This window comes from Elaeis guineensis, chromosome 7 (assembly GCF_000442705.2).
Source record: "Elaeis guineensis isolate ETL-2024a chromosome 7, EG11, whole genome shotgun sequence".
Classification (NCBI taxonomy): Eukaryota; Viridiplantae; Streptophyta; class Magnoliopsida; order Arecales; family Arecaceae; genus Elaeis; species Elaeis guineensis.
The window spans coordinates 9,656,916-9,674,859 of NC_025999.2; the positions used below are offsets into that span (position 1 = coordinate 9,656,916).

General features: G+C 40.0%; 1 protein-coding gene across 1 annotated transcript; it reads right to left on the reverse strand.

Moving 5' to 3' along the window:
• Positions 1 to 14,393: 14,393 nt before the first annotated feature.
• Positions 14,394 to 16,970, reverse strand: LOC105049094 (large ribosomal subunit protein uL10). The gene is made up of 5 exons (XM_010928650.2): positions 16,641 to 16,970; positions 15,928 to 15,996; positions 15,304 to 15,402; positions 14,830 to 15,222; positions 14,394 to 14,737 (listed from the first exon to the last, which is right to left on the reverse strand). The coding sequence occupies exons 1-5, from the start codon at positions 16,896 to 16,898 to the stop codon at positions 14,594 to 14,596; spliced, it is 963 nt and encodes a 320-aa protein (XP_010926952.1). The 5' UTR covers positions 16,899 to 16,970; the 3' UTR covers positions 14,394 to 14,593.
• Between the last annotated feature and the right edge of the window lie 974 nt (positions 16,971 to 17,944).

A 17,944-nucleotide genomic window follows, 5' to 3' on the forward strand; every position in this document is an offset into this window, starting at 1 on the left:
TTATAATATCTTAGATCAAAATTTTGATATTCTAGATCGATATTATGATAATATTATGATATTTTAGGTTAACAATTATGATTTTTTAAGTTAAAGTTATGATATGTTATGTTAAAATTATAACATATATATTATGGTATATGTTCAAAGAATCTTGTATTTATGTTTTCTATATGCATTTTTGACTTCAAAGAACCTTCTATGTATCTTCTATAGAGATTTCTGTAAATGATCAGTTGGATGAGACTTCATGCAATGGTTATCTTGAAAATCCACTTTCATCTAGTGCATTGCATGCATATAATAAGCTATTGGAGTGTAAGAAGGAAGAAGAGTCGGGATGTTACACTTTGTCTCTACTGTAGGGCCACTATCAGCGGACCAGAGGATCTTGTTTTTAGCTTATAGGAGAAATGATTTATAGCAAGAAGAGGAGCATGGGAGGAACGAGGAAGAAGAGGGCCAAAGATGAAAATAATATATTATAAATTTTTTACTGAATATCATAATTTATAAATAAGATATTTTAATTTTATCAAAATATAAAATATATGATAATAGATGGTTTAAAAAATCTATTATTTTAATAAAATATGATTTTAAATATGAAATACATTGCATGGACTTATCATAATTATGTAATATTTTCTGCTTTGAAAAATTTTTCTATGGATGATTTTATAATTTTGATATAGGAGTCATATTTCTATAAGTACTATGTTCAAAAAAATTTTCTATATCAAGATGTCATAATTTTAACTTACAATATCATAATTTTTATCTAAAATATCATAATTTTGTATTCGAGAGTCAAAATATCATAATTTTAATCTGTAATATTATAATTTTGATCTTTAATATTATAATTCTATATTTGTGAATATTTTTTATATCAGAATATCATAATTTTAACCTAAAATATTTTAATTTTGATTCAAGATGTTATAATTCTATATTTAATGATATTTTCTATATCAAGATATTATAATTGTAATCTATAATATTATAATTTTATATTCAAAATATTTTTATATCAAAATATTATAATTTTAACTTATAATATCATAATTTTAATCTAAAATATCATAATTCTATATTTGGAGATATTTTCTACGTCAAAATATCATAATTTTAATATATAATATCATAATTTTATGTTTAGGATGTTTACTATACTTGATATTATAATTTTAATCTATAATATCATAATTTTAATCCAAGATGTCATCATATTCTGTATTCAATAATATTTTTTATATTAGGATGTCATAATTTTAATTCAGGATGTCATTATAGGTTGAAATTATATAATTATATGTTAAAATTATGACTTTTTGATATAAAAAATATTTATAATATTTTAGATTAAAATTATAACTTTCAGATATAAAAAATATCACTAAATATAGAATTATGATATTATAGATTAAAATTATCACATCCAACATAGTAAACATCCTCTAATGTAGAATTATGATATTTTGGATCATAATTATAATATTATAGATTAAAATTATGACATCCTAAAATAGAAAATATTTTCAAACTTAAAATTATGATATTTTAGATCAAAATTATTATATTATAGATTAAAATTAGGATAAACTAGAAAAAACTATCCACTTAAGTTTAAACTTAAAAGTAGCTACTAATTTGAGTTTCAGGTAAAAGTAGCTATTCATTTGAAACATAACTTAAAAGCAACTATCCAAATAGATGAAATGACTCAATTACAATTATAAACATAACCTAATAGAGGTCTAGTTTTCTTTTAGTACATAAATTAATACTAAAGACTTAGACTTTAGTCTAAAGTTTTTTTCAATATTTTTACGAACTGGTAGCCTCAACCTCCAATTCGAAGAATTACTTTAATTCCTTAATGGGTACTAGAATCCACACAGACTACACACGAGCCCAACTTTGGTTGGTCAACCCATGTGCATCTATGGGTAGGTTCTTAACCAGTTGTTTCTCTAAACAACTTCTAGTAATTGATTTTGCCCCAGAACCTAATCAGTAGGCTTTGGCCTCCACTGAAAAGATCTGGTTAGGTCCAACCATTAACATGACTTAATTTGGTGAATCAGACCAATAAATGATCAGGCCCGACTTTGGCCGGCCAACCTAACCACCATCAGAAAGACTCAACCAAATTATCATATTATGAATGATAATTCCATTAGCCAATGAGCACCAGGCCTTTGGCCTCCAATGATCATTGAACTAATTGACTCATTATCACTCACTTAATGGGAGGCATTGACTTAGTTATCATTATTACTTAATCATTTTAGAGACCTAATAATTTTTGAAGATTTTATTAAAGGATAGTAGAGAAGAAATCATCCAGCCAATTTCAATCCTCCCACTGACTTCACCAAGTCAGATTAAAAAAGATTTAATTAAAGCTGGCATTAGGAGCACCTAAATCAGTCACACTGATTTACCTAATGATATGGGTGAGCTCTAATCACCAAGTGATCTAATAAAAATCTAACTTACCAGATTGGCCAGGTAAGTGAGATCAGTGGTGAGGATTTGCCATTAACTCGTCAATGATCGAATCAATGCGAGTAGCTCCCGCTTAAGAACCACTGGTCAAAACTGCCGAACTTACCTTAGACACCAACCGGTTCATTAGTTTTAATTTTGATCAACTTAGTAAATAGGGCTCCACCGCGTAGCCATGAATTAAGTCCATCTTGGTCTAGTTAAAGACATGGACCCATTCAACTACAACTATTGAAGTTGAGTCTAGAGTATCCTTGACCTAATCTAATTCAACTTTTGATTAGATTTGACCAATTACTCCATTTAGTCCATTTTTTAAGCTAACCTTAGGTCTAACCCAATTATGGACCTGATTCATCTAACCCATTGACCCACAAGTTTATGCAATTGTCTTAGATCTTAATTCACAATTCTAGACCTACTAGACAACACTTAATTCTTTTAATTAAGTACTTGGGCTGATGGGTCAGGATTTGATATTTCGAAAATAATTTTTAAATTTTGAAAGATTTTATTTTTTGTTCACCAAATGTGTTGACTCATTTCACAAACGGGTCAGCACATTCATAAACAGCAATCCTATTGCTCATTTCATAATAGAAAATAACTCAAAATAAATCATAAATTTTTTTTTAGATCTAATCTAACACATTCATGATAAATTTTATAATTAAGTCCTTTTACTGCTTCATCGGCATGGGATATAATTGTATCGGCACCCCTACCGCCATAGGAGACCCCATCGAATGGGAAGAGAGGACCTTTAAACCCTACTTTTCTCCTATGACCGGACGGCCATGGCAACCAACCCAATTAAATTACTTGTTACTTGGATCAAGTATATTTAAATATACCAATTTCAAAATTTAAATTTTAAATTTTAAATTTCAAATTTCAAATTTGAGATTTCAACCAAATTTCAAATTTTTAATTTTTAATCTTTAAATTTTGAATTTTGAATTTCAAATTTCAAATTTCAAATTTGAGATTTCAACCAAATTTCAAATTTTGAATTTTTAATCTTTAAATTTTAAATTTTGAATTTTGAATTTTAAATTTTAAATTTTGAATTTCAAATTTTAAATTTGAAATTTCAAACAAATTTCAAATTTTGAATTTCAAATTTGAAACTTCTAACAAATTTTGAATTTTGAATTTCAAATTTAAACTTATAGATTACACCTTAATCTACGCATGCATATGTATATTATATTCTAGAACCATGCTCTGATACCATTTGAAGCGAAAATTCAGTGCAGGGGCAAAATGGTAATTTTAAATTTTTTTCAAAATTACTATTTTACAGTGAAATTATTAATTAATCTCATTAATTAATACTAATTAACCCTACACTATGATCTAAATATGATACAATAGCATGCATTTAAATTTGAAATTCAAATTTGAAACAGTAAACTTTTTACTGTACTGTGTTCAGAACATATCACCTTTTGCGGATAGTCGATCACCGCAATCTGATCACCGTCGGAGGCTCTGATCATTACGTCACAGCCACACTAGTGTCTAGCCTCTGTGGATCATCCACACGAAGCTCCCGTCTGATCGGTTCCTCACGAATGCTAGTTCGTGATTTCACCCTTTTGATGGCTGATGTTGATCGAACTCCTTCGATCGATGTGTGCCGACTCCTCGGATGCTCCGGATCATCTACATAGTTGGTTGAGAGGTTGATGGATCTCTTCTTGAAATTTGGTAGACTCACGACACTCGTGGCACACCAATCTCACTTCCCGAATCCTAGGTAGAAATCCTAGGGTACACACCAAAAACCCTGCGTCCAATTTTCTTTCTTTTCTTTCTTTTTCTCTCGGAAGGTTTTGGACCTTCACCTCACGCACAAGGCTTCCTCACGCCCAACTTTCTTTCTCAAAATTTTTCTACGCACGCCCCAGCTCCCTATCTCTTTTAAAATAGTTCAAAACGTGTCTTATCCGCGTGAGAGGATAAAGACAAGTGGTTACACATTTGAATTCAAATCAAATTTGAATCCAAACTAAAACCAACTCATCCCTATCCACTTGGGTGTGAGAAGAGAAGGTGCGAGTCTGCTTTGTGCATGGAAAGGTTTCATGAGAAACTCTTTCTCGTGTGAGATGTGGGGCGCTAAAGTGGATAATGTCATGTATGCGCAAGAGATAAGTTATCCATTCAAATTCAAACACGCTTTGAATTTGAATGGCTAACTAATCATCTTTATCCAAATATTGGCGCACAAGAGTGGACATAAGAAGGGCTTTGCATGAGAAAAAATTTACAAGAAGTTTCTTCTCGTGAATTCAAATGGGCGCAGAGATTTAAGGTGGTGCAGGGATTCAAATTCAAATGGTGGTTTGATCTTAATTGAACCAACCTAATCAAAATAGGTTAAGCACAATTAGACTAAATTAAACCCAACTTAATTAGGCTTAATTAGGCTCAATAAAATTTTAATCAAATCAGAAATTGACTAAGCCCAACCCCTGATCAAATCAGGGACCAAACCATCTCGACAATTAGGTCAACTCTTAACCTAATCGGGTCAAACCCAACTGAATCCAATTCAATTGGACTTGATCCAAAAATAATTACTCAATCAAATTGAGTTAATTAGCGATCGAATCACTAATAAAACCTCTCATAATTATTGAGTCCAAATCCGATGGGCAATCGGGTATCAAAGTCCATCAATATAAAACCTTGATCGAAGAGTTCAAATTTCAAATTCAAAATTTGAAATTCAAAATTTTGACCCCGGTACCCAAAATGTGTGAAACTCATGATCAGAGAATCTTAATTCTCAATCATAGAGTTTCAGACACATAAGACTCATAATCAGCCATCAGATCAGAAAGGAACCTCTAATGTGTATGATCCCGCAGGTTCGAACCTAAGCCGGTAGTACAGGAACCAATTCCTGTACTAATCGAAGTGACCATCTAGCAATGGTACCCGATGACCAGATAGGTCAAATAGTCGTACGTAAATATGGTTACCATATAATTCATCCCTTTTGACCCCTGTGTTTAGGATGACTCAGGGTTAAACTGTCAACCCTGATGAGATCATCCAAATCATGCTCAACTCAATTAGTCCTGTGACTCCTCACTAGGACTACCCTGGCCAAGGTTTTGTTAAATTGAAATACGATTGTACACAACTCCTAAACTGGAGTGGTCAATCCCATCTTGACACATGCACCGACAAGTCAAGTACTTGACTACACCCAACAGCCTTCCGTCACTAAATTAGAAATTCAGGTAGTCCAGTGCCTAAGTACAGTGAGTTGCTTGCAAGTCACCATGGCGGTCTCAGGTCGGAGGGACATTTATACCCATATCCCATCGGAGCAAATCTTGACAGCAGAAATAGCTCCAGAGTCGGTCACGTTCAGTGCAGATGTACCATTACATCTCACCTGTATGCCATACCAGTGTCTCCACACTTCTTGGTTATGAGGACAACCAACTCATATAGCATACAACGACCTATGTTCGATAAACATTGTCGTCCTTGGTAACAACGTATCATTTGATCGCGAACAGGTTTAAGAACTAAGCGACAAATCCTTCTTTATCGAGTCTAAATAGTCCTAAGGACTTCACCACAACACAGGAGTTCATTAGAAGATGAAATATTTGTGATGAAAAAATGTCAAAATAATTTTTATTTATTTATAATTCATGTACTAATACAAAAGAAAAACAACCGTCAACAGGCTGACGATTGGCTTTGGTACACTATTCCCAACGCCACAGCCATATTAGGAATAGGAGAACCTCGTTCTAACATGAGCAAAGTCGAAGATCTGGTTTTTTAAAGACCGGATGGAGGGAGAGGCCCTTGCAACGGTCCTTATATGCCCCCACAGCTATGTTAGGAACAGAAGGAGAACCTTGTTCTAACATGAACAAAGTCGAAGACCCGATTATTTAGAGACCGGATGGAGGGAGAGGCCCTTGCAATGGTCCTTATGTGCCCCAATAGTCATGTTAGGAACAGAAGGAGAACCTCATACTAACATGAGCAAAATCGAAGGCCTGATTATTTAAAGATCGGATGGAGGGAGAGGGCCTTGCAACGGCCCTTATGTGCCCCCACAGTCATGTTAGGAACAGGAGGAGAACCTCATCCTAACATGAGCAAAGTCGAAGGCCCGGTTATTTAGAGATCAGATAGGAAGAGAGGCCCTTGCAACGGCCCTTATGTGCCCCCACAGTCATGTTAGAAATGGGAGGAGAATCTCGTCCTAACATGAGCAAAGTCGAAGATCCGGTTATTTAGAGACTGGATGGGGGGAGAAGCCCTTGCAAGGGCCCTTACATGCCCCTACAGTCCTGTTAGGAACAGGAGGAGAACCTCGTCCTAACATGAGTTGAAATTGACTGTGCCAGAAACAGGAGGAGAACCTCGTCCTGACACAAATGAAGATCCGATCGTTCAAGACCGGATGAGGGGGAAAGCCTCCTCAACGGCTCCTCTACACCCTACAATCCCGTTAAGAGCAAAAAAAAAACTCTCACTCGAATACAAAAAAAAGAAGGGAGAGAAAAAGGAAAAGCGACGAGCCACACCAGTGATAAGAAAAAAATAAACTACATCAAAGATATAAAAAATCTCATCTCAACGAGGAAGGAGACTCTTGTCAAAAATCCTCAGTCTCTAAGAGGGAACCCAGCACTGGTAGGAGAAAATTGACTTCCTCAAGGTAACGAGAAGTTCAAACCCCTAAGCTCTAGCACCGGGAGGAAGCGTCAAACTCGAGTAGCCTCGAAAAGACCTTCGATCATGAACAAAAAGGACAAATCAATACGACGACGATCAGGAACCTTCAAACAACGTCGACATCGAACAAGACAAAAGACGAAAGAAGTTCGGTAAACAACAACTCAAAGTAAAAATAAACAAGGTAGTGAGAAAATTCTTTTTCATTTCATTAGTAAAGTGTGCATTACAAAGCCTTTGAAGGCCAAAAAAAAAACGACAAGAAAAGAAAAGAATACATGGAAGAACAAAAGGTAAAAGAAGCTCTAAGGAAGCTCGACTTTTTCCGACTTCGAACTCTCAGTTCCAGTCATTGTCAGGGATTGCTTTAAATTTTTGACTTCTTCTTCCAGTTCCTTCTTTCTTAAAAGCATCTCCCAGTACATTTGGTGGAACCACCAGCTTTTGCCTTCCGACTCCTGAAGCCTCTTCCTCAGAACTTCGGACTCCGTCTCGGCATCTTTGATCGCCTGCTGCTCGTAGGCTAGCTGAATCTTCAGCCACTGCAGTTTGGCTTTCTCTTGCCCAAGGGCCATAGACAGTTCTTCCCATGGTCCCCCTCAAGGAGCGGAGCTCGTCGGAGCCTTGTTCAGAGACGGCTTGGACTCTCTCGGACAACTGCCTCTGAAGACGGGCAACCTCGTCGGTTGCCGTCTTGAGCTTCTTTCGGTAGTTATCTACTTGCCCACACCAGCCGACTCGGTAGGCATTGTAGTTCGCCTCGACATCCTACAGCTGCTTCTGAAGGTCGGAGAATTTCTTCGACCAGTCTCGATCGTGGTCGGTCTGAGTTGTGAGCTAAGACGACCTCCCTTCCAACTGGCCGATCTTCTCCCATGCAGCCGCCAGCTCGACCTCAAGGGAGCTGATCTTGGAAGCCTGAGTCCAAGATCGGTCGCTGGCACGTTTTTGGAGTTCCTCAAGCTCCTTCACGAAGTCAGCCTTCCTCCGGGGGTAGTCCATGAAGCCCTTTTTGTGGAGGTCCCGAAAGTGAGCAACCTCCGTAGTAACTTCCGAATGGCTCTTCCTCAGCCGGTGAAGTTCGTCATCCAGCTTCTTTGATTTTTTCGTCAGATGACGAACTTTCCTTCTGAGGTCCCAAACCATCGACTTCAGAGGAATCCCCTATGGTAGGGGAAGAGCTTCGGTGGGGCACTGTCATTGGAAGACAAGAGCATCACAACACAAATCAGTGCCAGAAAATAAAAGCGAAGAAAAAGAATGCAGAGTAAAAAAGAGGAGCCCTCTGTAAAGAAGAATTCGATTTCATTGATTAAATAGTTCTTGAGTACAAGAGAACGGAAAAAAGTTGCAACAAAAAAAAAAGAGAATACAAAATTAGAGGTTTCGGACCTCTGGGGCAGAAGTGGGGGAGCTCGACGCCCCCGGAAGGTCGGCCGTGGCAGCCGCGGCAGTCGAGGAAGTCTCAACTGGAGGAAGACCGGCAGCAACTTCAGAAGGCCTGACTTTGTCACCGGACACCTCATCCAGGAAGCCGAGATCCAGCTCGAAAAACTTTCCGACCATCTTCTCTTAGCAGAGCTCAAAGCCCTTGATGAAGGCGGCCTGGCCGAACTCGACCTTCAGATCCCTCATCTCGGAGGAGGTTTTGAACTCCTCCACTGTCCGGACCATTGCCTCCGAGACCAGGGTCGGGATCTGCACCTTCAACTCAGAGACCTCGGCCTCTTTCCTCCTCCAAGGTGGCTCTCAAGTCTGTCGAGGTCTGCCCCTCCGTCTGCAGCACCTCTTGGAGACTCGCGATTTCAGCGATCTTTTCCTTGAGGCGGGCGGCCTCGGTCAGGCGACCTTCCTCCGCCTGGGCGGCCACCTTCCTAGCATTGTTCATCACCTCGATGTTAGCGATGAGCTGGTGTCCAGTCTGCAAGAGTGGCCAGGGAGTCAATATAAAAGCTGAGGAATAAGCTAAGCAAAGAGGCGAGAAGAAGAAAAGAGTAAATTGACCTACCTCGAGAAAGGACCCCAGAGAGTCCCAAACCCGCTGCTTAGGATTGGCGTGAACGATCCTGTGGATGACCTCGGACAGGATGCACCCATCGACCAATCTCTTTATTAGATCCCTATTGTTGAAGAGATTTTCTCCCGGATCTTCTTCGGAGCCATCGGCCTCCTCGATGGCAGCCCTGCTGCTGCGGCTCTTGCGAGCCAATGTTTTCTTTCTCCTCCGTTCGACCCCCGATGCCTCCTCGGACTGGGCTTCTGGAGCGGGAACCTCGATCGGGGGGCTCCTTGAAGAGGCTCGGGGGACTGCGAGCTCGACATCGGAGGGAGCGTCGACGGTAATGGCCACCTGGACAGGCGCGGTCGAGCTGGTCTCTTCTGCCCTTGCCCTCTTCGCCGCCCCTGAGGATGCTGCGCCTTTCCTTTTGTGGGTCTTGAAACCCTGGGCTAGCATTCGAGCTGCGCCAGCGTCCATATCTGTAGTGAATGAGGATCGACATAGCTTAACAAAAGAACAAGAAGAAAGGAAAAGCAAAAAATAAAATATATATATATATATAACAATACCGACAGGGTCGAGAGGGCTTAGGCCGACGTTAAACAAGAGTTGTTCCTTCAGGAGGTTGGAGAGAAGAGGGGCTGGATAAGCCTCGAGTTTATTAGAGACTTCAAGGTCGTCCTGTCCCAGGCTAGATGCCCGACGGACGGAATCCCTCAGGGAGCCCCAGGGGGGCAAATCCAGCTCCAAGGTTGGGCATCAAACGTAGAAGTACCTCTCCTTCCAGTTGTGGATAGAAGAGAGGGCACCTTTCAGTAACCCCTTTCTACCGAACTAAGGGAAGAAGTACCACCAGTCCTTTGTCGAGGGATAACGCTTGAAGGTATAGAAATTTCTAAACAAAAAAAGGGTCGGCCGAACTTCAGCTAAACTACAGAGGGAAAGAAATCCTATCAGAAACTTAAAGGAGTTCGGTGCTACAGATACTAAAGAAATGTTTAAGAAGTGAAAGAGAGTAATAACAAAAGGTGGAAGCCGAAGTCGAAGCCCGACGTGGAAAGCTTCTTGGTATAAACAGAAGCAGCCGGGGGAAAGAGCGCTAGCCCAGTCAGTCAGCCCGGGAAGCTCCAGCTCGTACTCTGAAGAAACTCCGTACTGAATCCTAATCAGTGAGAGTTTCTCCGGAGTCAGAGAGCTGGGGATGGTGTCTGGTACAAAGACCGGATGAGGTTCATCTACAGAACTAAGATTTTGAGAGAATGGAACGGACAAACTCCTAGAATTGCTAGAGGAGGAAGTGCTGGAGGATATTTTGAATCGAGTGAAAACCCTAAAAATTCCAAAAAAATTAGGAAAAATAAGAAATGAGACATTCGTGGAAAACCGAACAGGTGGAATATAAAGGAAGAAAAATGGAAGAAGAACAACAAGAAAAAAAAGAGAAGAGTTCTGGAACTAACCCAGGCTGGTCTGAAGGATGCAGAGATGTAGAGATGGGGATGACTCGAAGAACACCTAAGGTCAAGAAGGACGCTGGAGAAGAACGAAACTCTCAGGAAGAAGGAGGGACCAAAGAAACTCCCAGGCAAAGTGAGACCCCTAAAGGAGGGAGGCGGATTTAAATAGGCAACGAGGTCCGGCACAATAATGACCGTAGATTTCCTCTGGCCGATCTATAACCGCCGCATGGCCCACTCATAGTGGCAGGCGGTTGAAAGTGGTCGACAACTGACAGAACCATTATTGCACCATATTTAGAGCAACGCTCCAGCAGAAATCTCAAAAAAATCTTTTCGGATCGCCTCGATTTGAAAAGGCTCCAGCACCAGCACGTCAAACACCAAAATATCTGAAAACAATCAAGTACGAAAATCGAGGGAGACAACTTCGATTGTGAAAATTTTTTTGTACTTTCTTCATTCGAAACCTGAACTCAAAAGCAGGGGGACTGGTGTTGGGTATAAAATACCCCCAGCCGAAGTTCGTAAAAGGCCGACCCTTCTAGGGCTCTTCCAGCTTCCGACCTTGTGTGACATTTTTCTGAGCTCCCTCGATCGTCCGGGCTTCTATAATACCATCCGGACTTCTCTGATAATGAGCTCCTCCATTCATCTACCAGGCTGCTCCAAACGCTTTCTGAACTTCACTATCAGTCGATTTTCTACAGTGATCGACTATTCTCCGAATCTCTTCCAGACTTCTTCCGGCCACGAACGACTTTACTCCAAACTTCTTCCAGACTTCGTCAATGTCCGAGTTTCTCCAACAGCAGGACTTCTACAATAACCAGACTCCATCCAAGTTTCTACGACTATCGACCACCTTCCGAATTTCATCCGAGCTCCTAAGAGAGCCGGATCCCAACCGAACTACTATTGCAAGTGGACTCCATCCGAGCTCCTACAAGAGCCGGACTCCGTCCGAACTTCTATAATGGATGGATCACAGACGAACTTCTATAACGGACAGACTCCACCAGCCGGGTCTCTACTCCGAGCTTCTACAATAGAAAATTTTCATCCGAGCTTCCACGGTAATCGGTCTTCGTCCGAGCTTCTACAATAAGCAGCCTCCTTTCGGACTCCTACAAGAGTCGGACTCCGTCCGAACTTCTACAACAGAATTGAATCCCAGACTCCTCCAACATTCGACCTTCCCCAGTGTCCTCGAGACTCCTCTAGCGGACGAACCTCCATGGTGCCATCCGAACTCCACTGTCGGTCGACCCTCTATCGGATTCCTCATGAAATCAGACCTCTCCGACGGACAGTCCTCATGCGAGCTTCTACATCAAACAAATTTCAGACGGACTCCTCTAACAATTGGACTCTTACCGGACTTTTTCAACAGAAAGTCTCCGTCCGAGCTTCTACAGTAGATGACTTTCGCCTGCAACATCAGCGCCCAAGGCATCCGACAACAGTGGACTCGTCAACAACCTCGAAAACATCTGATCTCTTCTTAGATTGCAGAGATAGAGAGCCATTCCGCTCTATCAGACGTCCCAGCCGAGCTTCAATCGTCAGGCCCGAACTCTCTGGCAAGTCACGACAATGGCCACTACCCCACTCCACTCTCTGTAACAGATTTCATGTGGCCCCACCATTCTCTGGCAAGTCACGACAATGGACACCACTCTACTCTCCATAACAAACTCCACGTGGCTCTGAACGGCCCACTGATGCCACTACTCTCCGTAACAAACTCCACGTGGCTCCGAACGGCCCACTACCAGGCGGTTACAGACGTCGCTGTCAATCAGTTATGTTCTCCGTCTATAAAAAGGGACCCCCAGATACGTTCTTCTCTAAGCTCTAAACTCTATCTCGAAACTCTGCTAAAATCTCATTTGAGTGCTCCATTTCTGTTGAAGCAGAGTACTGACTTGAGCATCGGAGGGTCTTGTCGGAGCACCTCCAACTCCGGTTTAGACTTTCCTTGCAGGTCCCGACGGCGGACGCGATCCCCTCGACTCCAGCTTCTTCGACGTCGGCAGAATTCTGCACCAACATTGATGATCAAGGAAAGGCTCGTTCTCTTCTTGAGCAATTCCATTCTCAAACATCATGACCTAGTCAACCTGGCCGAAATCATTAACCACTTGATGTTTGCATTAAGATAACTGCTACAGTCAACACATGATATAATCAATATAAATCAGACAAAAATATTCAATATGATTTATAAAGAACAAAAATAATTGTCCATGCTACTTCTTAAGATAATGTCGCATTTTGGATAGACAGCAAGCTCAATGCAAGTAATATTGCAAGTAGACCTAAATAGAGAGGGAAAGCCGATACCGGTGACGGTGGAGAGAAAGATGATGGTGGAGACTGACGAGAAATCGCAGCGAAGAGAGCGGAGAGGAGATGGGCATCCATGAGAGTTTGGGAAAGGTTTGAAGAAAAAAAAAATGATGCCGCTACTAGAAAAAAAAACCACCCCATTGAGACTCTGAAGAATGAAAAAATCAAAGGAAAAACTAGGAAAAAACATATGAAAAATCAACAAAAACAAAGAAAAGGTGGAAATATTAAAAGGCAGGATCTCCGGCATAGATTGATCAATTTTTTTTTCTTTTTCTTTTTTCGGAGAGGATGCCATTATGGGTTCTAAACGCCTTATAAGGTTATAAAAATTAAAGAAAAAAAATTATACTGTGGTCTACCATTCACTTTTACCATGCCTCCATTAAAAATACCATCCACCGGCAATCCTTATCAAATAGCCCCTTGCATCATTATCATGAGAGCAGAGCCCCATAAATTGAAAATTTTGTAGCCAAAAAAGAATCTTTTTTATCAAAAATAGCCAAACCCTACAACCAAGAGTAAGCTCTCAAAACCTCGAGGGACCAACTCACACCACCACAACTCATACAAAATCCCAAATACTTCATTAAAAAAATAATAAATATTTTTAAAAAAATCAAAACCTAGGAAATCCTCTAATCTCTCTCAAGTGCTCTCCTTTCCCATAGATGTTCGAAAAAAATAATGAAATGAAAAGAAAAAGAAGCGAAAAGAAAAAAAAATAATCATCTATATGGGGAGAACTCTGATCTTTAAATTTTTTTCCATCTCTTCTTCATTTTCATTGATTTTTCCTATGTTTTCCTCAAATTTTTTTATTTTTTCCGTCCTCAAGAGTCCTAGATGGGAGGCTTGGAGCGGCTGAATAGGGAAGCCAAGACAATGGCTAGGGTTTTGTGTTGATTTTTTCTATATTTTTCCCTGTTTATCCTCTATTTTTTTCCATCCTTGAGAGTTCCAATCGGGTGGGAGGCTTGGAGTGGCTGAATAAGGAAGCCAAGACAATGACTAGTGTTTTGTGTTATTTTTTAGGGAGACAATGGGGAGAAAGGCAATGGTAGAGACCAACAGGAGACCGATGGAAGGTGACGACAAGGAGAGCAAAAAGGAGATCAACATATCTCTGTGGGAAGATGTTTCGAAAAACATCTGAGGGAGAATAAAGTGGGAAGTCCAACGATGAGACCGATGACAAGTGGCAGTGAGGAGAGCAGGCAAAAAATAAGCATCCGCAAAAGATCGGGAAGGTTTGAAAGAGAGAAACAGAGCTCGACATAAGGCGTGCTGGGAGAGCTATTTCATATATAGTATAAATAGATATGTGCACCCAAAAAAATACCACAAAAACTATAAAAAAGATTTTATTAACCAAATAGAATACTTAAAATATATCATTAAAAAAAATATAGTGCACGATATAACAATCCAAAAGTGACAGGACATAAAAAAGCAACTACCATCCAAAACTTCTGGTCAGAAACCAGTCTACCAAAGCAAAATTATGAAGCGATCATTTTTTTTTTTTTTTTTGTTCTAAATATTCCTAGTCGAATAATGAAAACCCCAAGTCGTCATCCGATTCCTCAGCAGGCTCCTCTTTCTTTTCTTCTTCCTTGGCTGCTGCGGCAGGTGTCGCAGCAGCTTCAGCAGCTGCAACAGGAGCTAGGACGGCAAACTTGCTAGGATCCTGCATCCAATAGATTTAGCATTATAACCAACAAATTCAATACAGTAAGAGCTTATTAGCTTATTATTTTGGCACAAAAATAAGCAACCTACCTCCAAAAACTCCTTCAACTTCTTGGCCTGTGGGAAAGTATACTCAGTTGCAATTGCAACTGCCAAAACATTCTTGTAGGCATTGATGAACATGTGGGGTGCTGCTGCTACAGTAGGGTAGGAAAGGGCCAGGGACAGCGAAGTGACCATAGAAACACCTGCTGCGAACTTCTCGATCAAATCATCCTCAGTGAGATCCAAGACCTCAGGACTGAAGACTGAACCATTGTCATACACTGACTGGATGACGAGACCATAGGAGAATGGTCTTATGCCAAGCTTGGCAAGAAGGGCAGCCTCAGAAGAGCCAACCTTGTCTCCTTTCTTGATCAGCTCAACAGGGGTAACAATTTCAACAGTACCCTTGTTGATCTTGGTTGGAATGTTGAGCACCTGAAAAATAGAGTTGCAAGAGATGAGTATTATTATAGGTCTCCCTGAAACTAAAAGAACAAGGATAATGTTTCTAGGGACCTGAAAGAAGGAGGTCTGTGATGGGTCCAATCCAGTGTTTCCAGGGGGAACCACAACATCGATCGGAGCAACAAGTCCGACACGGGCAGGAGCTCCAACCTGATTCACAGAAAGAATAGAAGAAACAATACACAATCAACCAATGGTGAATTGACAGAAAGGTGGTTACAGCTTAATATAAGAAATGACAAGCTATGCAATTGTTATTTATCTATATGCTCGCATCTGCCTGAGATCGATGCCTGCATGAATTCTGATGGATTTTGCCATCTTCTTTTCGCCAAAAGAAATAACTTTTTTTATATAAAACCAATAACAAATATGTTGATTGCTTTTGTTTTAAAGAGAATCAATTAATATTTGTGAAAAAATGAAAATTTTGATACGACAACCAACGAATGTAAACTTTAGAGGTCATACAATGAACATCTATTTTTCTCAACCATATTGGAGAACTTTTAGATGATAAACATATCATTTCCCTTGCTCAAAACATTTATGTCAAGCAAAATGAAAATTTGTTTGACTTGTGACATCTACACGCTGTTTGGCAGGCTCAAGGGCATAAGATCATTTGATTTAGGAGCATGATGCTTAAAAGAAAGAAGCAATGATGCAACAAACCTTGTATTTTGCCACTTCCTCCCTAACCTCCTTCAGATCTCCCTTCGTGAAAATTAATCCCACATTCCCCTTCATTCAACCAGCAAGATCACCAGATTAGATCATATTAATTAGGAGGAAAGGCAAAAAAAACTTAATAAAAAAATAATGCATCGAAGAAACTAATACCAGCAATCCATGATCAAAAAAAACTGCTCCAAAACATGAAGGATGCCAAACCACTGAATAAATAATTAAATACCCAATATATGAACTCACACTTCTGAAAAAAAGAAAAAAACCCATGTAATGACCAAAATATTCGGAACCCTAAACATATATGGCCTGCCATTCTGCTATAAAAGACCCTCCAACCCATTAAAATAATAACAAAATAAACCAAAATTACCGCTAAATCTTAGTAAATCGCCGACCAGAAAATCATAAAAATATGATTTTTAATCTGATCTCACTCTACTGAACCACCCTTCAAACTCCTTAATATAACAATTATGGCTCCAAAACTACCGGAAGGATTTTATAAAATAATTAAAAAAAGAGGAAGGATGGATTAAAAAAATAATCTTTTGAATCATTGAATTACGGAATCCTTAATCTTAATAATTCTAACAACAAAACGATCTAAAAATAGCAGTCGAGACAAAGTACAATCAAAAATCAATACTCTTCCACCAAAATCTTAAGACTAAAGCCAATGAGACAAGAATCCATACCACGAGCAAGGGAAGGAGATTGAGGCACTCCTTGTTGCCGGTCTTCTGGGCGTGCACCTTGATGCAGCGCCGGATCATCGTGTTCTTGCCCATGAGGACAATCGAATCCCCCCGGAGCCCCTTCCGGATATTCTGAAGCTGATTCGAACCCACGTTGTCCGCCGCCGCGATCAGCACCTGGCTGTACTCGTCCAGAAGACGACATAGCTTCTTGTCGTACTCCACCTTCTTCTCGGACTTGGAGAGCTTGACCGTCATGGCTGATTCGTGCCGAGAAACCCTGCAAACGGAATGAAACAATAGGAAGAGAGCGGAGGAAAACCTGTTCTCGTAAACCCTAAAACTTAAATGCACTGCTCTACGTGTGCTTTTATACCTAGGTTTTCATCATAAACCCGATAAACCGGGATACGATTGAGGTATGATCCGTAGAGATCGGGTACCGATTGGGTCATGTACAGTTTCGATCCAGGTTTGGGTTAGGTGAGGACTGAATCCAGGTCAAGTTCAGATCTAATTGGATTGGGTCAGATTCACATAAATCAAATCAAATTCACACCCTCATATAATATTAATGGGTTCTAATTGTACGTTTCGCATAAAAAAATGATTGATCTTCGTAGCATCAACCATTAGATCACACCATCAAATAGCTCTCAAAGCAGAAAAATCTGTCCCCATAAACCCCAAAACTTAAATGCACTGCTCTATGTTTGCTTTTATACCTAAGTTTTCATCGTATACCCGATAAACTGGGATATGATTGAGGTATGATCCTTACAGATTGGACACAGATTAGGTCATGTGGAGTTTGGATTCAGATTTGGGTTAGATGAGGACTAAATCTTGGTCAAGTTCAGATCTGGCTGGGTCAGACCCGATTAACATAAATCAAATTCACACCCTAATATAATATTTATAGGTTCTGATTACATCTTTCGTATGAAAGAATGATTGATATCCTTTCGTAGCATCAACCATTGGATCATGCTACCAAATAGCTTTCAAAGCGCTCAAACTCCTCCATTCAGAAGAAAAGGAAGCTTCAAGTCCGGCAGGCGCTCTCCATGATGGCTGAATAACCCAGCATTGGAAGTCCTTGTGTGGCAGCCAAAGGATGTGGGAGCTCTCAGGAGAAGGATTATATGTATCTCCCCGTTAACTGCTACAGAGACCCCACATCAGTCTGCATAGGCTGGGCTATTAAATCTCTATAGTGTATTTTAAACTGATTTCCTTTTTCTCTTTCAGCTATATAGCTCCTTGCTGTACCAAAAAATAGAAAAAAAGGCTTCCACCAATAC

Bases quoted from the DNA above. Each gene is read 5' to 3' on its own strand.
- LOC105049094 (XM_010928650.2), bottom strand. From the start codon at position 16,898: ATGACGGTCAAGCTCTCCAAGTCCGAGAAGAAGGTGGAGTACGACAAG. The intron at 15,223-15,303 runs GTCCCTAGAAAC...TCTATTTTTCAG, and splicing joins CACAGACCTCCTTCTTTCAG to GTGCTCAACATTCCAACCAA. The intron at 14,738-14,829 runs GTAGGTTGCTTA...TATTGGATGCAG, and splicing joins AGTTGAAGGAGTTTTTGGAG to GATCCTAGCAAGTTTGCCGT.